Raw genomic sequence first — 25048 nt, 5'->3', positions numbered from 1 at the left:
TCAGTAAAATTCCAAACTTTGGTCGAAAATGGTTAACCTAGATTTAGTGCGTAACAAAGTTAATGAATAAGCAAAGAAATAGACTGGATGTAGCAACTAGAGGAGCCCTTCGTCTTGCCTTGGCTAATTTAAAGCTTGAAATTTCTAATATTGTCCGACTACAGCGGGCACAAGGTTACCATTAGCTTAATTTCATTTTGTAGTGAATTCTGCAATAATAATATTTATATTAAAAATTAAAACTAAATTTACAATTAAACCTAAAAACAGTAGGCCCTAATATTCAAAACTTCAAACGGATTACAATTAATTTTTGTGTGCAAATTTGACATAATTTTTGCATAATGATAATATTGGCTGTTTTTGCCTTTAATTCCGAAGATTACGGCTGAGTCCAGTGTTTCACATAACTACGCAAACCCAACTGCGACCTACATATTTTCCCGAATTGTATGCAGACAAAGCCGTTGTATGCTGGCTTTTCTTTGAGTATCAAATGTTTGTCCCGCAGTTTTTGTAAGAGCTCTCGAACTGTTTCTCTCAGAGGCTATCTGCTGCCAGAGAATGCTGCCACGTACTTTCCTCTATGCCAGTGAGAGCGAAATGACGCCTGAATAAATCTTTATAGCGCTTACGGGGGAGAGGGGCACCTCAAAGCTCGTCAGTCATAGGCCAAGGAGTTCACAACAATCGCCTTTGGCATGCGTTCGTCTCCCAAGCGGGATAAGTGTTATTGACAGCATAAAAATTAATAGATAGATGATATTTTGTTCAAATTTGCCTTCTCACGATTCTTTATAATTGTTTTTCTTAGAGGGGGGCGCTGGCGGATTTTTTTAAAGAAAAAATTCGAAAAGGGGGCGGTAGGCCAAAAAAAGGTTGAAGACCACTGATCTAGACAAACAATAATCAATCTGTGCAACTACAAATACTTTTACCTATTGTTTTTGTTTAGCGCAATTTTCATGCTTTTAGCTTTCTCAATGCGCTACATGATCCTATCACTCATCATCATCATTATCATCATAATGTCAAACTCCATTTGAGTGAGGGCTTGAGATGCTCAAATCCTCTTTTGCAAAAGCCCTGGACAGAAACCCTGCTGTCTTGCGTAGTGCATAAATGTCGCCATACAGGTCGAGAATTTTGGGTTTCCCAGACCTGTCGAGACGGAGATCAGCAAGTCTGGGGCAGTCAAACAGAATATGAGGCACGGTTTCCTCTTCTTCCCCGCAGCAGGGCCACCGTAAATCAAAATTTAGCCATAGCCGTGAGAAATATGCACTGTGCTATAATAGCTTGCTCAGGCCTGGACAGCCTCCACCACGGGGAAGTGCGGTCAGGCGCTCCCAGACTCCATTTTCCATTTCTGTTTTTTGTATTACAGCCTGTTCAGTGGGTGGAATTTGCCCTCCCTGGTGGGCCAAAGAGTCTGCAATTGTGTTGCCATTCACACCTATGTGACTCGGTACCCACTGCATTATTACAGGGGTGCCATAGCGTTGTTTAATTTTAAATGTCCCTCGCCGAGTTGAGAGTCAATGACTTTTAAGACTTCACAGACTGCCATGGTCTCCGCATCAAAACTGCAAACACTACCACATGGTCCAAAGATTTTAACTGTGTAAGAGCCAAGAAAGTCGATGTAGGCTCCATAGCCTGCTTTTCCAGAATCTATTGATGTCGACCCATCGGTGTATGCAAAAATAGCACTGGGCTTGAAGGTATTAATGGTCTCCAGAGCTAGGATTTGAAGGTCGTTAGAGGAACGGCTTTGCTTAGTGGCATTAGGGTCTACTAATTTCAAGCGTATGTCTGGGGTTGTTGGGCGACACTAAGGGGGAAGGGGATGAAAGCGTTGAATGTGTTGTCGGTTGGTGGAGAGGCCAGCTTCATCAGATAGTCTAGTGGTATGATGCATAAAAGACTGCATCTGGATATGTCTTCTGTATCTCCAACCATCCACTAGTTTTCTAGCTGGGAGGTATTCATCCAGCCTTTTATACCGCTCAAAGCAGGTCAGTACTGACCTTTCCCTCCTAAGGTTTAGTGGACCTATGTTAGCCATTATTTCAGCCGCATTTACTGGTCTTGTCCTAAAGGTTCCACAGACAAATCTTAGTGCTTGGGACTGTATTTTATCAAGTTGTTCAATAGCAGTCCTAGAGCCATAAATTTGCACAGGTAGGCTGTAGTCTGTGATCGGACTGCTCCTAAATACAGGGATCGGAACATGTCTGCTCGGGCTCCCCACTTCGTGGATGCCAGTTTCCGCACAATGCAAAGTTTCCCTGAGGCCTTTCTTACAACATCCTGGGGGTCATGAGGAAAAGGGCTGCACAGCTCAGTTCAAATGCCCAAACTGTCAAGCTGGCCACTCAGCCTACTCCAAGGACTGCCCTGTGTGGAAACAGGAGGTTGCCGTGCAGGAGTACAAGGCAAGAAACGGATGTACCTTTAGCCAGGCGAAATCGGCTGTACTGGCCCTACCCAAGGGCCAATTCGGCTTGACAAAGACCTACGCCCAGGCTGTTGCTAAGAAAGGAAGATCCATAGCCACACAGACGGACACATTGACCCCACCACCCCCTCCTCCTCCTCCAACTCAGAAGAAAACACCGCCAAAGAACACACCTCTGAAGAAACAAGAAAGCCCTGTTGTCATGCTAAAGAACAGGTGCTCGCTGATGAGAGCATGGAGACTGAGCAGCATGTCAAAACCAATACTCCGGGAGAACCCGGAGACATCATGTCTGACACAGGTTCTCCTCAGAGAACCCAGCCAGACACCCCAACCTCTACCGAGTTAGAGGTTGACCAACTCCCTAAGGGGAGAAATCAAAGCGGAGAGGATGCCCGAAGTGAGAGAGGAGGAAATAACCTCCGCCCTAACCAGAGGGATCTCCCCTCTCCAGAGAGAAAGACTTCCCCCAAAAGGGGGTTGTCCTCCTCTCCATCCAAACCCAAGAATAAAAATACCAAGGTCACTGGAATAAAGGGAAACCCCTCCGGGGGGCTCCCAAGGCCAAATAGCTCCAAGTAGGTCATCTAGAATAAGCCATGGATTCCAGAATTGTACAATGGAATTGTAGAGGCCTCAAGGCCAATTACGAGGAAATGCAGCTACTGATGGACTCTGAGACTCCTGTAGCTGTCTGCTTACAGGAAACATTTCTGAAAGTTTGCATCAGCTTCCGAAGCTACCGTGCTTACAGCAAGAATGTCGAGGATGCAGAGAGAGCATCAGGTGGAGTCTGTATCCTTGTGAAGGATAGCATCCCCCATGAGAGGGTAGAACTACAGACCACACTACAGGCCGTAGCAGCTAGGATAACCCTCCACAAGGTTATCACTTGCTGCAGCCTGTATCTACCAACAGGCGCTCCATTAAACCCAACAGACATGGAAGACCTATTGAAACAACTCCCCCGGCCTTATTTAATCCTGGGGGATTTCAATGCCCATAACACCATGTGGGGATCCAACAATACCGACACAAGAGGTCGTATGCTGGAGGATATCTTCCTCCAACATGATTTATGCATACTTAATGATGCATCACCGACCTACTTGCACCCAGGAACTGGATCACTCACATGCATTGACCTCACCGTATGCGTCCCCGGACTTCTGGACGATTTTAAATGGTCAGTTAGCAATGATCTACGGGGAAGTGATCACTTCCCAATCATCATTACTAACAATCTCCCTTCATTGGGACGACCTCAGCGGTGGAAACTGAATAAGGCCGATTGGGAACAATTCCAAAAAAGATGCTCCGAGGATATCACAGAAAATATCCTCCATGAACAGAACCCAGCTGATACCTTTGCTAGCAAGCTACTAAGTATAGCCAGGAAAGTTGTACCCCTAACCTCTGCAAATCCAAAACGGCCTAGCAAACCATGGTTTGATACAGCTTGCAAAAGTGCTATTGGTGATAGGAAAAAACGACTGGCTGCATTTATAAAGAATCCTTCCCAGGAAAACCTAAAGCTATTCAGGATAGCTAGAGCAAAGGCTAGACAAACCATACGGTCAGCCAAAAGGAATTCCTGGAGAAGTTTTGTCGGCAGTCTGGATGCCAAAACTTCTGCTAGAGCGGTTTGGAAGGCAGTAAGGCGAATCAAAGGGAAAGAATCAAATGCAATAGGGCATTTGAAAAACCAAGGACGAACTGTCACGTCCCCCAGAGAAATAGCTGACTGCCTTGCATCCTCAATAGCAGAAAAATCATCCACTGCACACTACACGCCAGAGTTCCAAAAAGTCAAAACCAGGGAGGAAAGACATCCCATTGATTTCAGGTCAGAGAACAATGAAGACTACAACAAACCGTTCTCGCTTGAGGAACTGAGGGAATCGCTGGACAAGTCACATGACACAGCGCCTTGAGAAGACGAAATCCATTACCAGTTCCTCAAGCACCTTCCCGAACCCTTATTGGCAGTCCTGCTAGGGGTCTATAACTGTGTGTGGCAAACAGGCGCTTTCCCAAACAGCTGGAGGAAAGCCACAGTTATACCGATACCTAAACCGGGAAGAGACGGCTCTGACCCAGCTAACTATCGACCAATAGCACTAACAAGCTGCATCTGCAAAACCATGGAAAGAATGATTAACAGTAGGCTGGTCTGGTACCTGGTGTGGTCTGGAACCGGAGGATTTCCAGCTACCCGTCGCCTCAGCGTGGCCCTCCGGTGGAAACATCCAGAGGTGGATCTGGACAGGCTAAGAACGATTAGCGAACCAGGCCTTCTAGCAGGTCTCCTTGGGTGAGCTTTTGTTTTTTTTATCTCACTCGGGGTGGGGATAGAACAAGTAACCTGCAACCCAGTCCAAAAAGTCCGCCACGCCGTTCCACAAAGGGGGCCGTCATCAGAGACCCGTGGCTGGAGTGGCGGCCCTTACACGGAATAGTGGCGGTTACAGTATAGGAATATGAGACAAGCTCCCCGCAGTTAGCGCTGTTCCCGGCCACTTATAGCGAGTGGGCCAGGACCGGTTACGGCGCGCTGTGTACACGGCACGGCCCGGTTTTACCAGTCAGTCAACCGATATGGCCGCCTACCGTTGGGTGCCCTCAGACAGGACAGGGGTGAAGAGCCCCATGTCCAGGCCTGGTGGTTGGATAAAAGCCTTTCTAACCATCAACGGGATAATGGCGCCTACGGCGCCGATTCCCTACTGGACTTCATCGAAGGTACCTGGAAAGGAATAAAGAGATCTCAAACTACCAGTGCGGATTCTGGCAGGGGCGGACAACAACTGACCACCTGGTAAGGCTGGAAGCTTATATTAGAAATGCATTACTCAGAAGAGAACATCTAGTAGCTGTATTCTTCGATATAGAAAAGGCCTATGACACAACCTGGAAACATGGCATTCTACGTGACCTGGCGCTTATGGGGCTTAAGGGACACCTCCCCCGTTTTGTGGAGGAATTCCTGAAAGATCGAAAATTTCAGGTTCGAGTGGGCAACTCCGCTTCTGACACTCATGACCTGGAAATGGGTGTACCCCAGGGCAGCATTCTGTCAGTCACCCTGTTCAACATTAAAATAAATAGCATCATAAATGCGCTGTCCCCTGGCATAGAGTGCTCTTTGTATGTCGATGACTTTGTCATTCTCACTTATGGGAAAAACATGAACACCTTAGAAAGAAATTACAGTTATGTTTAAACAAAATTCAGGGTTGGGCAAACTATAATGGTTTCAAATTCTCAGACTCCAAAACAGTTAGTATGCATTTTTGTAATCTAAGGGGACTCCACCCAGACCCTGAACTATTTATACACAAAAAGAAGATCCCTGTCGTGAAAACTACAAAATTTTTAGGCCTCACCTTAGATTCCAAATTTAATTTTCTCCCCCACATTAAGGAACTTAAGAAGAAATGCGAAAAGTCATTAAACATACTAAGAGTACTCAGCCATACGGACTGGGGAGCTGACAGAGATACCTTGCTGCTGCTCTATCGGAGTCTAATTCGATCCAAGCTAGACTACGGATCCATAATATATGGAGCAGCAAGGAAGTCGTACCTAAAAATACTGGAACCAATAAAAAATGCTGCCCTGCGTCTCTGTCTCGGCGCGTTTCGTACATCACCTATCCCAAGTCTCCATGTGGAGGCTGGAGAACTCCCCATGGATATAAGAATGAAAAAGCTTGCAATGCAGTATATAGTCAAGCTAAAATCCAACCCCACGAACCCTGCTTTGACCCCATATTTAACCCCACAGAGGTAGAATTATACAATCGAAGGCCTAACGTCATACAGCCGTTGGGCCTTCAAATGAGAGAACCCATCCAAAATTTAACCCCACCCATTGACCAAATCTCTAAAATAGAAACCCCTCAGAACCCTCCTTGGCTAATGAATAAACCCAAATTAAATTTATCCCTCCTCAATTTCAAAAAAGAAAATACAGACCCAAGCATACTACAAGTCCACTTTAGGGAACTGCAGGAGAGCTACGGAGATTGTGGCACCATCTACACAGACGGATCCAAAATGGAGGGAAAGGTCGCGTGTGCCTGCTACTTTCGGAGCAAAACAATCTCCCGTAGACTCCCCGATGGCTGCTCCATCTTTACGGCCGAATTGCACGCAATATTGCTTGCACTTATGGCCGTAAAAGCATCAGAAAGGAGTAAATTTATAATCTGCTCCGACTCCAAATCTGCATTGCAAGCTTTGGGGCGGATGAAGACTGACATCCCATTGGTACATAAGAGCCTGAAGCTGTTGGACCAAATAACAGCCGACCGTAGGGATGTCACCTTCATCTGGGTCCCCTCCCATGTTGGCATTGAGGGAAATGAAGCCGCAGACAGAGAAGCAAAGAGAGCCCTAAATCATGCGGTGTCAGGAACCCAAATTCCCTACTCGGACCTGAGACAAAGTATTGCCTCTGCCACCTATCGAGAGTGGCAGAACCGATGGGAGGCTGAGACTCACAGTAAACTCAGGCAGATTGTGGCGGATGTCAGGTGGCGGCCCACATCTAAGGGTCTGACAAGGCGTGGTAGCACGACCATGTCCAGACTTAGGATTGGCCACACCTACATCACGCACTCTTTTGTACTGAAGAAAGAGGAGCCCCCACTTTGTGAGTACTGTGACTCTCGCCTCACCGTGGTACATATCCTCGTTGATTGCCCCAGATACCAGGATGTCAGGGCTAAATATTTTAGAGTCACTAATTTAAATACACTATTAGATAATGTCGACCCTGGGAAGGTACTGGGCTTTATCCGGGAAGTGGGGCTATCTGCGAAGATCTGATTTATGAATTTGTGAACATGCACTATTTACATTAGATTTTTACCAAATATTTAAATTTTTACTACCTTTACTATTTTAACTGTGAATAGACCTTGATTTTAATGATATGACTGTATAGAATCTGGCCCTGTTGTTTAGAGAGAGAGTGGTCCTTAAGGGACTGCAGGCACGACATGGCCTTAATTGTGCCGATATGCCTCAAATCAAACAAACAAACAAACAAACAACATCCTGGATGTGCTCATACATTTTTAGTTTGCGATCTAAAGTTACACCAAGGTACTTGGGTAGCTTTCCCATGCTGAGAGCCAGCTCCTTTGAGGGAGAGCTGGAAAGGTTGCCCGAGAATGCCAGTCCCGAGCGTGAACAGAGAATAGACCGTCTTGGAGGTGTTTATTTCTAGCCTCCATTTATGTGTGTATGATTTCCAAAGGACAATATCATCAGCATATAGCAGCTTTTGGCATTTTAGCTGAGCCGGTAGGTCATTTATGTAGGCAGTGAAAAGGGCGCATGACAGGACGGAGCCCTGGGGGAGGCCGTGCTCGAGGGTCATTTCCCATCAGACTTCTCCGTACATCCTTGTTCTTATTGTACGCTCTTGTAGGAAGTCTCTAATCAAGTAATATATCCTTCCCTGCACCCCCACGGCTCTTATCTTATGAAGCAAACCAGGCCGCCATACTTTATCATATGCCTGTTTTAAGTCAATGAAGACTGCGTATGTGCTTTCGGTCCTTTGGAATCCATCTGCTACGCTCTGCACAAAGATGTTGACTTGGTCTATAGCGGACATTCCAGCCCTGAAACCAGCCTGTTCTGGAGCTAGAAGACGGGCCAAGGTACCAAACCAGACGCTCATTTACCATTTTTCAGCCATCTTTCCCACACAAGATGTGAGTGAGATGGGCCTGTAGCCCTCAGCAGTGGAAGCATCTTTTCCCTTTTTTGGTATAGGAATAATGGTGGCACGTTTCCAGGCCCTGGGCAGATGCCCAGGTTCTATTTACAAATGCCAAGAGCATGGCCCTTCCTATCCCCCCTACATGCTTAAGCATTTCGGGGGTGATACCATCCGGCCTGGGAGCCTTTTTAAGCTGGCATTTCCTTATGGCAGCATTAAGCTCGCCTATCGAGAATGGGGAGTTCATCGTTCCCTCGGCACTTTCGGTCTGTGGTTCCTTTCGTTCTTTTTTTTTCATCAGCTTTGCGAGCTTTATCAATGGCTTTGGACATTGGGGACTTCTTGGCAGCCTTGTTGATCTTGGCAAAATATTTGTTCAACAAGGTGGCAATTTTCTTCTTTGATGAAATGGTTACCCCACTGGGTGAAAATAATGGGGTTGCTGTTTTCGTACGCCCAGCATTTTCGAGATTTCTCAGAAGACTCCAAGCCTTGGAGCTATCCCTTAGGTTTAACCTTGCACAGGTGTTGGTCCAACGTTCTCGTTTTTCCCTGTTCACAGACGTTTTGACTAGTAGGCTGAGTCTGTTGTATTTCTGCCTGAGTGTTGCATTGTTTGGGTTCTTTTGGACCTTTTTGTATGCCCTTCTCCGAGCCATAACAAGTTTGTTGATTTCAGCCGTCCAAAAGTTTTTGAATTTTTTACAAGGGTAAGTTCGAGGAATAAACTTTTTAGCCATGTCATCATACATGTCAAGATTTTGTGGTTTCCCAGATCTGTCGAGATGAAGATCAGCAAATCTGGGGCACTCAAAAAGAATATGAGGCTTAGTTTCCTCTTTTTACCCGCAGCGGGGGCACCCTGAGTCAAAGTTTTGCCATAGCCATGAGAAATATGAGCCAACAGGACTGTGGTCTGTCCTGCACTGTGCTATAATAGCTTGCTCAGGCCTGGACAGCCTCCACCACAGGGAAGTGTGGTCACGACGCCTCATGCGCTCCCAGACTCTGCGGGCTTTTTGGGACTTGTCCCAGCACTCAAAACACTTTTCGATTTCTATTTTTTGGATTGTAGCCAGAGCATGATGAAAACTCACAGACTGCTAAGTGGGTGGTGTTAGCCCTCCCTGGTGGGCCAAGGAGTCTGCAATGGTGTCGCCATTCACACCTATGTGACTCGGTACCCACTGCATTATTACAGGAATACCATAGTGTTACTTTATGTTTTGTGAAGCCATGATGACAGTGCTGATATGATCATGGTCCATGGCTTTGCAAAGCCTGTAGTATAGGTTTTGAGTCAGTTACCACAACAATCAGCGTTGTCCTCAAATGTCCCTCTCCGAGTTGAGAGTCAATGACTCTAAGGCTTCATAGACTGCCATGTATGGGGGAAAGTAAACTTGTGGGCATTTCTATTATTACTTCAAAGAAAAGGGAGGGGATAAACAATATATAGCCTGGGAACAAATCAACAGGCATAGCTGGTGGGTTATGCTGTGATTTGATAAAGATTGACATTATTAGTTAACTATTTAGCTAAAATTTCATGATAGAAAACTTCATACTCTTTATATAACTTTAGAAAATATAACTCAGTATGTAAAATGTTTGACATGTTTCAGATGTTCCTTCAGAGTTTAAGATAATTTACTTTCTAGTCCAAACCTTCCACAGGGTGATGGGGGATGGGAGCAGGCAGGGTTTGAACCAGGGGCCATCGAAAAGTCCAAACGACAGTCCAGCACGCTAACTGGATGACCAGGCAGCCATCCAGTATTGCTCGTTAGCAAAAATTTAATATGACACATCACCCATATACTTATTCATGCTGTAAAAAGATGCAGAAATCATGGAAATAAAAAAGTATCATAATGTTCTGCTATTTGGGTAATGTTTCAATGTACTATCACTTCAGCTTTTATAGAATTTTTTTTTTATTATTAATTTCTTGATTCTGTATTATCTTTTAAAGTAGTTTGTGATAAAGTTACTTATTAGTAAATCTAATCAGATACACAGACAAAAAAGAGCTTAATAACCGGTTCTCTGTCACTTCATCCCCGTTCACTTCATCCCTGGTCATTTCATCCCCGGTCACTTCATCCCTTGGTCACTTCATTCCCTGGTCATTTCATCATCTGATCATTTTAACTAACAAATAGTAATTGTAAAAATTGTGAAATAAGCAATATTTAATACATTCATTTTTATTTGCATGACAAAAAGTGTAATGCATTAGATAAGAATAAAATTAAATGCCATTAAAAACGATAAAAATGTAACATGTGTGACAGGTGGGGAAATGTGACGTGTGTTTGGCGCGTTTAATGTCTAGGGGATGATTATTTTTAAAGCTATTACACACCAACCTATCAGCATATGAATCGGGAGCAGACACGCAACGAGACAATCAATGAAAGATAGATACAAAAGTTAAAAATGAAGAATATTTATTTACATAAATATACATATAAGAATAAAAAGGGGGAAGATTTGCATCTATCTCTAAATAATACTAGATTTAATCATCACTCTTGCACTTAATGAGAGAGTATGTCACTTTGTCCTCTGAATTAGCTGGTTTTCCTGTTGATGCCGCAGCTGGCTGAGTCCTGGCTTGAGGTTCTGCAGCTGGAGGTGGCGCTCTAGCAGATAGAGGGACGCCGGTGATTCAGTTCTTGTGGAGTCTCAATCCAAAGTTCTGATATCTGTAGTGGGCACAGTAGGGCGGGTGGCCGGCTACCGTGGGCACAAGGTTACTGCGGGCAGAGCTGATCTGCCGTGGGCAGCGTAGTTGACAGGATATGTCCAGTGAGTTGCAGAGGGTTGGCGTAGCTATGACGTCTCGCACAGACCTGAGTCTATAGGGACGTCGCACCTAATAGGTTGACAGGTGGGCTGTCGAATAGGCGGGCAAGGCCGATAGCGCCAAGTAGTAGAGTTGAGTAGATCTCAGTAGGCAAGTGCAGTGCTGAATAGCACTAAGCACATAAATAGGCAGTAGGTGATTCTCGATAGCAAATACAGTGCTGAATAGCACTAAGCACCTAAATAGGCAGACACATGAGGGAGGCTGCGGATAAAAAAAGACAAGTTAGGACATGTCTCTCATACATCTCATCGATGCCCTCGACTGAGGTGCATTCGTCAGATTTGTAACATTGCTTTAAAGCACAATGGGGAGATGATGACAAATGGGATTTGGAAAACAGATGGATGATAGTAGCAATATAGAAATGTACATAAAAGGGGAAATAATAATATAAAAATGTACATAGAAGGGGAAATAATAATCTCAAATAAACAACACAGGTGGATAGAGAAAGATGGGGGGGGGGTGTGAAATGGGCGGTGGTCAGCGACCAAGACGGTTTGTTTACATACGACCATCGGTCGAGAACAATGGAGCGCGCTTGAATGGAGAGGGTGTCCGTTCAAGTGGCACAACTCTCGCTAGAGTAATATGACTACAGGAGAGATAACTCAATACAGGGGAGATAACTCATATCTCCTTTCTAAGCGCAGTATTAGTGCGATAGTAAAATCATCAAGGCGATCAGCCGAGATAAAGGAAATAAAATAAGATGTACAAATATATACATGGTTGCATCAACGATCAATTGAGCAACGAAGCATTAATAGATTAATGCAATACATAAATAAATACATAGGACATGTTTATGTTTTCTACTTACGCCAGTGAGAAAAATTAAGTGAAAGATGGTTGTCAGGAGTAATCAGCGACATGATCATAAGTATTCTAATAGTTCTCACCTTTCAAAAGATTTCCACTACTTCCACCACACCTTGGCCTTTTATCATTACGTCATGCGCAGGGTAATATTATAATATCCCCCACCTCCAATAGAAGCGCTATAGCTAAGTACTCATCCAAATTTACACTATATTATAAGATTTCTCATCAAGAATGCAAAGTGGAAGGGGAAACACTATAAACGCATTAATAACATGTCAAAAGTATCAAAAAGCATTCTAGATAATCATATTGTTATAAACCTGGTGGTGGCACAGATGGGGGTAGTGGTGTGAGTGTAGTCAGTCAACGCAAATCGCCACAGGCCAGCGCTAGACGAGCGGTCAACCGTGACGAGTACGACGATCGGCCGAGACGAGTGTCAACAAGAGGGTTCGGGAAGGATCGCCGTCGTGAACAGAGCTCATTAGCGTCACGAGAATTGTAGTCATCTGACCACCTAGAAACGTCGAGCGGCGTTCTGTCCGGTTCTAGAAGGCCAGTAGGGACCCTATATAAAGAGCGGAGGTGTCGCAGTCAAGACGGTTCAGAAAGCGGGTTCACGACAGGAGTTCAGAACACGGTCGACTACAGCACAGTTCAACGGTGTGGTTCTGTACGGAGCATTACGACGGTTCAGTGCGGAGTACTGTCAAGTACAGTTGAGACGAACGGCGTCTTGATCTTGGTCTGTGATCGAGTCCGACACAACGAGCCCAAGTGTGTGAAGTCAGTCCCGAACTGTTGAACCCAGTGCAAGCCCGGAACGAGACGGAGTGGCCAGTGCAAGACTTGATACGGCGGAACGGTGTTATCGGAGAGATATTTGTTATCGCAGAGCTATTTGTACTGTTCTACGTGCTGCCAATTGTACAGTATTGGCTGTTATTTATGGACATTAAACCTTTACGTTATTTTGGAGCCCTGACTTGTCAAGTTCTTTAAGTTGGTGGTGTATGGTGCAGTTTGCAGAGAGCCTGGATAGTGAGATTCGTAACACTGGTGTCAGAAGTGGGATCGGATCGTATCGGATAGGAACGGATCTACTATGGCTCGTCTGAAACTGCTGTACGAACTCGAAGTGAAAGAACTAAAGCGAGAGCTACGCGATCGAGGGCTGAAGACAAGTGGAATTAAAGAAACATTACAGGCACGCCTCCGGGAAGACATAGTGGAAGAAGAGGAAGATCCAGACACGTATCTTTTTGACGTAGAACCAGATATGGAGGAGCTCTTGAGCTCAATGCTAGGAAACATCAATTCCAAGATAGATGCCATGAACACCAAGATAGCCGCCATGAACCAACGCATACCTGATGTGGAGGAGAGAATCATCAATACAGACGTTCGTTCAGATGCTAAAACCAGTGAGAGGAGCGTCGGTGGTGATCATGAGAACCCATTGAAACCTGACGAAGCCGTTGAGAGGCATATGCAAGTCGAGATATACCAGCCAGATCTGCACCCAACAGACGTTGGTCCAGCTGCCAAGACTGAAGAGGGAAGTCCTGATGGTGGTCAAGAGAATCCAAGGAAGCCTGACGTTGAAGTTGATGGACATTTGCACGACGAAAGTCATCGACAAGGTCTGAAACCAACAGACGATTGGCCCGATACTGAGACAAGAGAGAGAGGTCCTGATGGTGGAGAAGAAAGCCGAATGGAGCCTGACGCCGAAGACGAGGGACCTTTGCACGAGGAGTGTTACCAACCTGCCCCACGAGCATGCCCTCCAGACAAGGCTGAAGATGATGACCTGTACCACAATTCCCCGCCCTGTGGATTTGAAGCCCATCCCAGTCCTTCTTCGCAAAGCCCTATGAGGCCACCTCTTTTGCCAACGATCTTGGTATCCCCAGCCCTTACATCCTATACCTCTCCATGTGTCAAGTGGCTGTCCTCGGTACCGACCGACAAGAGAGCGATGCAAACACAACGTCACTGCAACAAGAGGGCGATCAACTGGAGGAAAAGAAGAAGGCGGCGTTTGCGTAGTCCAACGTGCATGGTGATTCTACCAAGAAATAACTGCAGCCACATGAAGACCAACTGGCGGAGAAGAAGAAGAAGGCGACTTTTGCTGAGTGCAATATGGATGACCATGCGATCACGAGGTCAATACAACCAGATGAAGGCTAACTGGAGGAGAAGAAAACGTTTTCTGAGTTCCACGTGGATGGCGATGAAAGCACGACGGCGAGGCAACCAGGTCAAGGCAAACTGGAGGAGAAGAAGGAAGCGACCATTGCTGACTGCAACATGGATGGCCCCATTAAGCTCAAGACGCAAGCCAACTGCCACCGATCGACCCCCACCTACAGCGATGAAATTTCACAGCCAATGTCATGAGGTTGAATCTGCCCGGGACGGACAGATCTAAGGAGGGGGCAGTGTTATAAACCTGGTGGTGGCACAGATGGGGGTAGTGGTGTGAGTGTAGTCAGTCAACGCAAATCGCCACAGGCCAGCGCTAGACGAGCGGTCAACCGTGACGAGTACGACGATCGGCCGAGACGAGTGTCAACAAGAGGGTTCGGGAAGGATCGCCGTCGTGAACAGAGCTCATTAGCGTCACGAGAATTGTAGTCATCTGACCACCTAGAAACGTCGAGCGGCGTTCTGTCCGGTTCTAGAAGGCCAGTAGGGACCCTATATAAAGAGCGGAGGTGTCGCAGTCAAGACGGTTCAGAAAGCGGGTTCACGACAGGAGTTCAGAACACGGTCGACTACAGCACAGTTCAACGGTGTGGTTCTGTACGGAGCATTACGACGGTTCAGTGCGGAGTACTGTCAAGTACAGTTGAGACGAACGGCGTCTTGATCTTGGTCTGTGATCGAGTCCGACACAACGAGCCCAAGTGTGTGAAGTCAGTCCCGAACTGTTGAACCCAGTGCAAGCCCGGAACGAGACGGAGTGGCCAGTGCAAGACTTGATACGGCGGAACGGTGTTATCGGAGAGATATTTGTTATCGCAGAGCTATTTGTACTGTTCTACGTGCTGCCAATTGTACAGTATTGGCTGTTATTTATGGACATTAAACCTTTACGTTATTTTGGAGCCCTGACTTGTCAAGTTCTTTAAGTTGGTGGTGTATGGTGCAGTTTGCAGAGAGCCTGGATAGTGAGATTCGTAACACTGGTGTCAGAAGTGGGATCGGATCGTATCGGATAGGAACGGATCTACTATGGCTCGTCTGAAACTGCTGTACGAACTCGAAGTGAAAGAACTAAAGCGAGAGCTACGCGATCGAGGGCTGAAGACAAGTGGAATTAAAGAAACATTACAGGCACGCCTCCGGGAAGACATAGTGGAAGAAGAGGAAGATCCAGACACGTATCTTTTTGACGTAGAACCAGATATGGAGGAGCTCTTGAGCTCAATGCTAGGAAACATCAATTCCAAGATAGATGCCATGAACACCAAGATAGCCGCCATGAACCAACGCATACCTGATGTGGAGGAGAGAATCATCAATACAGACGTTCGTTCAGATGCTAAAACCAGTGAGAGGAGCGTCGGTGGTGATCATGAGAACCCATTGAAACCTGACGAAGCCGTTGAGAGGCATATGCAAGTCGAGATATACCAGCCAGATCTGCACCCAACAGACGTTGGTCCAGCTGCCAAGACTGAAGAGGGAAGTCCTGATGGTGGTCAAGAGAATCCAAGGAAGCCTGACGTTGAAGTTGATGGACATTTGCACGACGAAAGTCATCGACAAGGTCTGAAACCAACAGACGATTGGCCCGATACTGAGACAAGAGAGAGAGGTCCTGGTGGTGGAGAAGAAAGCCGAATGGAGCCTGACGCCGAAGACGAGGGACCTTTGCACGAGGAGTGTTACCAACCTGCCCCACGAGCATGCCCTCCAGACAAGGCTGAAGATGATGACCTGTACCACAATTCCCCGCCCTGTGGATTTGAAGCCCATCCCAGTCCTTCTTCGCAAAGCCCTATGAGGCCACCTCTTTTGCCAACGATCTTGGTATCCCCAGCCCTTACATCCTATACCTCTCCATGTGTCAAGTGGCTGTCCTCGGTACCGACCGACAAGAGAGCGATGCAAACACAACGTCACTGCAACAAGAGGGCGATCAACTGGAGGAAAAGAAGAAGGCGGCGTTTGCGTAGTCCAACGTGCATGGTGATTCTACCAAGAAATAACTGCAGCCACATGAAGACCAACTGGCGGAGAAGAAGAAGAAGGCGACTTTTGCTGAGTGCAATATGGATGACCATGCGATCACGAGGTCAATACAACCAGATGAAGGCTAACTGGAGGAGAAGAAAACGTTTTCTGAGTTCCACGTGGATGGCGATGAAAGCACGACGGCGAGGCAACCAGGTCAAGGCAAACTGGAGGAGAAGAAGGAAGCGACCATTGCTGACTGCAACATGGATGGCCCCATTAAGCTCAAGACGCAAGCCAACTGCCACCGATCGACCCCCACCTACAGCGATGAAATTTCACAGCCAATGTCATGAGGTTGAATCTGCCCGGGACGGACAGATCTAAGGAGGGGGCAGTGTTATAAACCTGGTGGTGGCACAGATGGGGGTAGTGGTGTGAGTGTAGTCAGTCAACGCAAATCGCCACAGGCCAGCGCTAGACGAGCGGTCAACCGTGACGAGTACGACGATCGGCCGAGACGAGTGTCAACAAGAGGGTTCGGGAAGGATCGCCGTCGTGAACAGAGCTCATTAGCGTCACGAGAATTGTAGTCATCTGACCACCTAGAAACGTCGAGCGGCGTTCTGTCCGGTTCTAGAAGGCCAGTAGGGACCCTATATAAAGAGCGGAGGTGTCGCAGTCAAGACGGTTCAGAAAGCGGGTTCACGACAGGAGTTCAGAACACGGTCGACTACAGCACAGTTCAACGGTGTGGTTCTGTACGGAGCATTACGACGGTTCAGTGCGGAGTACTGTCAAGTACAGTTGAGACGAACGGCGTCTTGATCTTGGTCTGTGATCGAGTCCGACACAACGAGCCCAAGTGTGTGAAGTCAGTCCCGAACTGTTGAACCCAGTGCAAGCCCGGAACGAGACGGAGTGGCCAGTGCAAGACTTGATACGGCGGAACGGTGTTATCGGAGAGATATTTGTTATCGCAGAGCTATTTGTACTGTTCTACGTGCTGCCAATTGTACAGTATTGGCTGTTATTTATGGACATTAAACCTTTACGTTATTTTGGAGCCCTGACTTGTCAAGTTCTTTAAGTTGGTGGTGTATGGTGCAGTTTGCAGAGAGCCTGGATAGTGAGATTCGTAACACTGGTGTCAGAAGTGGGATCGGATCGTATCGGATAGGAACGGATCTACTATGGCTCGTCTGAAACTGCTGTACGAACTCGAAGTGAAAGAACTAAAGCGAGAGCTACGCGATCGAGGGCTGAAGACAAGTGGAATTAAAGAAACATTACAGGCACGCCTCCGGGAAGACATAGTGGAAGAAGAGGAAGATCCAGACACGTATCTTTTTGACGTAGAACCAGATATGGAGGAGCTCTTGAGCTCAATGCTAGGAAACATCAATTCCAAGATAGATGCCATGAACACCAAGATAGCCGCCATGAACCAACGCATACCTGATGTGGAGGAGAGAATCATCAATACAGACGTTCGTTCAGATGCTAAAACCAGTGAGAGGAGCGTCGGTGGTGATCATGAGAACCCATTGAAACCTGACGAAGCCGTTGAGAGGCATATGCAAGTCGAGATATACCAGCCAGATCTGCACCCAACAGACGTTGGTCCAGCTGCCAAGACTGAAGAGGGAAGTCCTGATGGTGGTCAAGAGAATCCAAGGAAGCCTGACGTTGAAGTTGATGGACATTTGCACGACGAAAGTCATCGACAAGGTCTGAAACCAACAGACGATTGGCCCGATACTGAGACAAGAGAGAGAGGTCCTGATGGTGGAGAAGAAAGCCGAATGGAGCCTGACGCCGAAGACGAGGGACCTTTGCACGAGGAGTGTTACCAACCTGCCCCACGAGCATGCCCTCCAGACAAGGCTGAAGATGATGACCTGTACCACAATTCCCCGCCCTGTGGATTTGAAGCCCATCCCAGTCCTTCTTCGCAAAGCCCTATGAGGCCACCTCTTTTGCCAACGATCTTGGTATCCCCAGCCCTTACATCCTATACCTCTCCATGTGTCAAGTGGCTGTCCTCGGTACCGACCGACAAGAGAGCGATGCAAACACAACGTCACTGCAACAAGAGGGCGATCAACTGGAGGAAAAGAAGAAGGCGGCGTTTGCGTAGTCCAACGTGCATGGTGATTCTACCAAGAAATAACTGCAGCCACATGAAGACCAACTGGCGGAGAAGAAGAAGAAGGCGACTTTTGCTGAGTGCAATATGGATGACCATGCGATCACGAGGTCAATACAACCAGATGAAGGCTAACTGGAGGAGAAGAAAACGTTTTCTGAGTTCCACGTGGATGGCGATGAAAGCACGACGGCGAGGCAACCAGGTCAAGGCAAACTGGAGGAGAAGAAGGAAGCGACCATTGCTGACTGCAACATGGATGGCCCCATTAAGCTCAAGACGCAAGCCAACTGCCACCGATCGACCCCCACCTACAGCGATGAAATTTCACAGCCAATGTCATGAGGTTGAATCTGCCCGGGACGGACAGATCTAAGGAGGGGGCAGTGTTATAAACCTGGTGGTGGCACAGATGGGGGTAGTGGTGTGAGTGTAGTCAGTCAACGCAAATCGCCACAGGCCAGCGCTAGACGAGCGGTCAACTGTGACGAGTACGACGATCGGCCGAGACGAGTGTCAACAAGAGGGTTCGGGAAGGATCGCCGTCGTGAACAGAGCTCATTAGCGTCACGAGAATTGTAGTCATCTGACCACCTAGAAACGTCGAGCGGCGTTCTGTCCGGTTCTAGAAGGCCAGTAGGGACCCTATATAAAGAGCGGAGGTGTCGCAGTCAAGACGGTTCAGAAAGCGGGTTCACGACAGGAGTTCAGAACACGGTCGACTACAGCACAGTTCAACGGTGTGGTTCTGTACGGAGCATTACGACGGTTCAGTGCGGAGTACTGTCAAGTACAGTTGAGACGAACGGCGTCTTGATCTTGGTCTGTGATCGAGTCCGACACAACGAGCCCAAGTGTGTGAAGTCAGTCCCGAACTGTTGAACCCAGTGCAAGCCCGGAACGAGACGGAGAGGCCAGTGCAAGACTTGATACGGCGGAACGGTGTTATCGGAGAGATATTTGTTATCGCAGAGCTATTTGTACTGTTCTACGTGCTGCCAATTGTACAGTATTGGCTGTTATTTATGGACATTAAACCTTTACGTTATTTTGGAGCCCTGACTTGTCAAGTTCTTTAAGTTGGTGGTGTATGGTGCAGTTTGCAGAGAGCCTGGATAGTGAGATTCGTAACAATATTTATTTATTAGATGAAATAAGGGCTTAAAATCAAAGCCTTTACAGCAAAATGAAGCAATATATAAATAAGAAAAAATATTTAATTGGGGATGAAGTGACCGGAATGAAGTGACCAAGGATGATATGACCGGGATTGAAGTGACCAGCATGAAATGACCGGTCACTGAATAACCATGTCGACAGTCTTTTTATTTAGATCATTCTTGGAGAACATTCTTGGGAGAAGAAAAAGTAATACCAAAATACCTTAAAACCTTAGTAATAAATTTTCAAAGAATTAGGATCAAAACTGCAGACTTAGAAATTTTATTAGAACATGAGAAACCAGACATAATTGCAGGAACAGAAACTTGGCTACTTCCTGTAATTTATAATGCAGAAATGTTCCATAGTGATTATGACATTTTTAGAAAAGGGCAGATAATCATGGAGGAGTTCTTTTGGCAATAAAAAAAAAACACTTATAGCAGAAGAAATTACCTTACCTAACCATGGAACTATACTAATGGAACAACAGCTCCTAGTTTTTACTAGGGGAGTGCCGTCGCGCATTTTTTTTCGCGCATGGTGCAATATGGAGAAATTCAGGAGGATGCAAAAGAAGAAATTTACTCCTCCAGTCACTTGGACTGACCTTCAATGAGAGTAAAACTTTCCTACGCTTTATTTTATTAGATCTCTAAAAATTTCATCCATTTTCTCACAATGTTTTGTGATTTATAAAATTTTCCTGAATAAGGGATCGTCACAAAAGTTATTTTTTTAAGGCCACCCCATTAAAATAGCTGTTTTCAGTACTTTCATATTTGGGTATTTTACACAAAATCTGGATTTTTTTTATCTACATGAAATCATTATCATCTGTCCCGCGTAACCAAATCCTCCACTTTTCCCAGTCACCAATGTTCTTAACAAGATATCAAGAGAGAGAGGCTGGTCCATTATTTGCGTAGTCCAGCCAGCTTTTCTTCTGACAAACCTTTTTTCGTTTATTCTCTTGAAGGATTTTTTTTTAAAGTTAGTCTTACAAAATACAATTCCAAACCAACTCATGCAGTTATCGTCTTTTCACAGTATTGAGGAGTCATCCTTTTTGCCAGCCAGAGTGTTAATTAATTGGCAAAAGTAAAAAATTCATTATTTTAATTTTTTTTTAGTAAATATTCACAACTATATCTTTTATATAATAATATATTTTTTAAATAATAATATCTTTTATATAGACATGCTTTAATAGATCTAATAAATGATTAACGCGGCCCTACCAATATGGGTATATTAATACTTAAATCTGGGTATTTTAAATTTCGAATGCGCATTTTTTAAAAACCGAACTTATCTATAGATCTAGATCTCTTATATCTAGAATAATCAAGATCTACAACACCCAGACTTAGACTATGGACATGGTTCTAGATCTATTTAAAGATATTTTTTAAAAAAATAACTCAATAGATCTAAAATCTAATAAAGTCATGATTTCCACTCTATTTTCTCTAGATCTAGACCATACATGAGATCAATATGAATGTTTATAGATCTAGTCTACGTCTAGAACTCTAGAATACTCTAGATCTATCGATCATCTTAAATCTTAGTGACTTAGTCTATAGGTGTAGTGTATTGTATAGTCGCTATAGTGTATTGCCTGTAGATCTAGAACCTGTACTAATATTAGTAGATGTAGATCTATAATAATAATACTTTTTAATAGTAGAAAGTAGATTTATAATCTATCAATTCTATCTAATCTAGATCTAAATCTAGACTTAACTTTCACATCACACGATTATTGATACAGACAGTGAATGAAACGAATGCAGTGATTATATTATAGTTTATACTGATTATAGCTCTACCAGTTGATTATCATCATCATCATAGATAATAATCTAGACTAGTATTCTAGATCTATAAATAATCATAGTCACCGTGATTGGCGTGATAGTGCCCTTTTTAGTCAATGTAGTAAAGTCAAGATAGTGGAACGTAAACTCAAAGATGCAATAAAGTATAAGTAGAGTCTATGAGTTAGTATAAGATCTAGTTATTTTGTTTCTTTGTATGTCAATGTCTCAATTAAAATAATTAATATCATCAGCCATATCATTTTAAATATTAAAATAGTAGACATAGATTTCTATATTATAAATAGATAGATTAGATCTATAAAATATAATTTTACAAACTTTAGAAATGATTGATTTTATTTTTAATTGATCACCCTTCTAGACTAGATCTAGCATCTCTAGCTAGACTCTAACTTGTAGTTTGTACATCTTGGAATTGGATCGAAATTCACCTTCCTAAATTGTCTCTAAAGTCTGTAGCTGATTTGAGAGGCCCAACGAGGCAAGAGTCTATTACTATTAGTACTCTGTCTCTTGATCTATCTAGTAGGCCTACTTAGCTAGTGCATTAGCTATAGTGTAGTCAAATCTTGACAACTAGTCTTCTAGATCTAAGCTTCTAGAATAATTAGATCTAGATCCAGTTTAGATTTAGAATATATAAAAGTATTTTACTAGCTAAAATACTAAATCTACTGATCTAAATTCTAGATAGATATACAATATATAGATCCAGTTTAGATTTGGATTATAAAAATATTTACTAGCTAAAATTCTAAATCTACTGATCTATACTTAATATTTTAGATATTATATGACATCTACAAAAATTATTATTAAGATATAATTATAGATTCTAGACTAGTTATTTATGTACATAAAATATATAAATTAAAGGTAAAATTTATGCAGGCCTAGATCCCATAAATTTATAATTGATCCAGATCTATCAGTAAAAGTTACCTTCGATGGGAAGTTTTACCCAATCTAATCTATACTTACAAGACAATTTATAATCCATGCCTCGCCTGCACCCCATACATTAAATAATAGTTCCCATTCCATGCCATGCCCAGACCCATGAGTTCATGAAAAAATAAATGATGTGGTGTCAAGTTGGATCTATCCCCTGAAATTCAGCACTTTAATATAAAACTCACATATCTAGTTAATTATTTGCTATGACACTCTGATCAACTTGGACTTGTGTGATACATATATGTTTCTTATCAGATTTAATGAATGAAGTTTTGGTGCATTTTAAGGCTACAAAAGTATCATCAGGTGCATTGTAACCATTGGTATTTTTCCTGGCAACATTTCTATTCTAGTCTGTGATAAATTATAAATTTAAAAAAATGTTTGTAATGTTTCAGTTATTAACAAGTAGAACCATGCCAACCAGTTCTGATGATGTACCAGAATGGCTCAAGGATCATACTTATACTATTTCTACTCTCTGGGCAGACATTAATAATATTGGCATCCATTCAATATTTATTGTAAGTACTACTATACAATTTTTAGTTTAGTTATCTAAAAGATGTTTTATGAAGTGTGATTTTCATGGTCAAGCAACATCCAAATATCGGGGATGGAATTTAACATTTTTCTCTCTAGAGTTTTTTTTTTATAACACTCTTAAGCAAATTCATCTTTCATGAATGCCTAATATACTTGGCTGTTGTGCAGGCCATTCCTTTACAATAAACTGTTAGATGAAATTAGGCAAAATTATGTCTGATAATTTGTATGTTTGATACAACAATGTATTCAATTTAATAATATTATTTTTTAATTTTAATGTTTTCAAAAGAAATTAGCCATTATGCCTAATTGTATAATTACAGTTATGTTTGGAAATGCAAGAAAAAGGCATGCATTCCTGACAAGTCAATGATTGGTTGCACCTCTTAAAGGTAAGGTACTGCAATTTTTCCCTATGCACTTTTCTCATAAGCTGAAGTACTTGTATTTTTGAAAAACTAGTTTTCCATGAAAATGTAAATCATAATATATGTTATAGTTGCTTTTAGATGAGTGCAATGTCCATCAAATTCACTGAATATCTGCCTTCACCTTTAGTAATAATTCATAACTATTAAGGTCAGGGCCATGTCTACACATTAACACAGTAGCTCCTTTTAGGTACAGACTATTTTTAGAATGGCAAAATTATATAATTATACTTAATAACATATATACGTTTAGCATGGTCAACACATACGTCACACATATTTTTATTTTTTTTAAATCCTTTTATTTATTTTTATAACTAGATAACTTTCTGTTATGAGAAAAGATGAGATTCTTGGACTCCTGCATAGCACCACCAGAAAGGAAAATCCCATCATGTTGCAAAATAAAAGCCTTGGACCAATTTTAATTTAAGATATATATATTATGATGTAAGCTCTATACATATTTATGTATATCCTGTCATTCAGCCAACAGGTTTGGATTTAGTATTTTTAAAATCTGTTTGATATTGTACTTGAAAACTATTAATCTGAGCCCCATAAAAACAATAGGGAGTGCAGTGAATGAGTGGTAAAGCACTTGGCTTCTGAACTGAGGGTTCCTGGGTTCGATTAAGACTGGGATTTTCAATTTCAGAATTCAAAAGGCTAAGGATACATGGCAATAGTAAGGAATAAGTAAAGGCAGTTTGGGGAGTCATGAGTTTGAATCTCTGTGAAGACTCAGATTTAATTTTTTTAGATTTTTGGGTGCCCCTGAGTCCACCTAACTCTAATGGGTAGCTGACTTTCGTTTTGGAAAGTAAAGATGGTTGGTTGTTGTGCTGGCAACATGATGCACTGGCCAAAGAATCAAATGACCTTAACATCATCTGCCCTATAGATTGTGAGGTCTGAAATGGGATTTTTTTTCAAAAGGTGGTTGGTTGTTGTGCTGGGTACATGACACCCTCACTAACCATGGGGCACAGAAACTGATAAACTTTATATCATCTGCCCCATAGATTGCAAGATATGTAAGGGACATTTTACTTTTTAAAAATTAAAATAAGAATCTATCAAAAGTAAACATATAAAATATGGTGCATTCTCCTTAAAACTAAAACCTGGTGCAAAGGTTTAAAATGTTGGCAAAAAAAAGCAACATCATATATTCTTAATTCCCTTTGCAAAACTTACTGAGAAGAACATGCATGTTGTTCCATCATAAGTTTCTTGACAGAGGAAATCTTGTTTATATTAGATTTGAATTAAGCAAATTAAGAAAAAAATTAAAATCATTATTTCAAATGGTTGTATCTAAACCTTGTGAATTATGTTTCAGTTATAAGTATATTGAGATTAATGGATAATCATGAAATTGTTAAATAATTGCTGCTATCATTCCATTGACTAAAGAATCATAATTATTTTTTTTTAAATTAATTTCAAAATGATTTTTTTCAAGCATAGAGTTCACATAGATCTTGAGTGAAATTTTTTTTTTATTTGACTAATGCTTCAATTTTATTGTATCATATTAGTTGTTAATTTTTATTACCCAGAATATTTAAAAAAATGAGTACACTATTTTCATGTAATAATGTAACTTGGTATTCACACAATGCTCAAAATACACTATAATCTTTAGGCCATACAGATTTGTATAAATTAACTTGTTTAAATACATTGTAAATGCATATTGTTTGGATAAGAATAAAGTTTTTCTGTAGACAATTATTGTTCAAGATTTGTTGATGCTCCTGCTTAATCAATTATATATATATATATATATTAGTTTTAACACGTCTGATAATAAATGACAGTACAAGTTAGTGAATGAAAATTTGTCATTATTTCAGCTGCTTT

At 43.1% G+C, this 25048-nt stretch overlaps 2 protein-coding genes across 3 annotated transcripts in view; both read left to right on the top strand.

The window, feature by feature from the left end:
• Window positions 1-25048, top strand: part of LOC106059261 (uncharacterized) — a 47202-nt gene that overhangs the window by 9310 nt on the left and 12844 nt on the right. The gene's annotated exons all lie outside the window — the stretch shown is intronic.
• LOC129926649 (uncharacterized) lies at window positions 17279-24916 on the top strand. Its single transcript, XM_056032022.1, has 4 exons — window positions 17279-21401; window positions 22598-22723; window positions 23072-23140; window positions 23501-24916. Exon 1 carries the CDS (start codon window positions 17279-17281, stop codon window positions 18608-18610), a length of 1332 nt encoding a protein of 443 aa, XP_055887997.1. The 3' UTR covers window positions 18611-21401; window positions 22598-22723; window positions 23072-23140; window positions 23501-24916.

The sequence above is a fragment of the Biomphalaria glabrata genome, chromosome 6, assembly GCF_947242115.1.
Source record: "Biomphalaria glabrata chromosome 6, xgBioGlab47.1, whole genome shotgun sequence".
NCBI lineage: Eukaryota > Metazoa > Mollusca > Gastropoda > Planorbidae > Biomphalaria > Biomphalaria glabrata.
The sequence above is the reverse complement of the archived record's forward strand: the minus strand, read 5'-3'. Positions and strand labels throughout refer to the sequence as shown.

Excerpts from the sequence above, each read along its gene's own strand:
- LOC129926649 (XM_056032022.1), top strand. The coding sequence starts at position 17,279 with ATGGCTCGTCTGAAACTGCTGTACGAACTCGAAGTGAAAGAACTAAAG.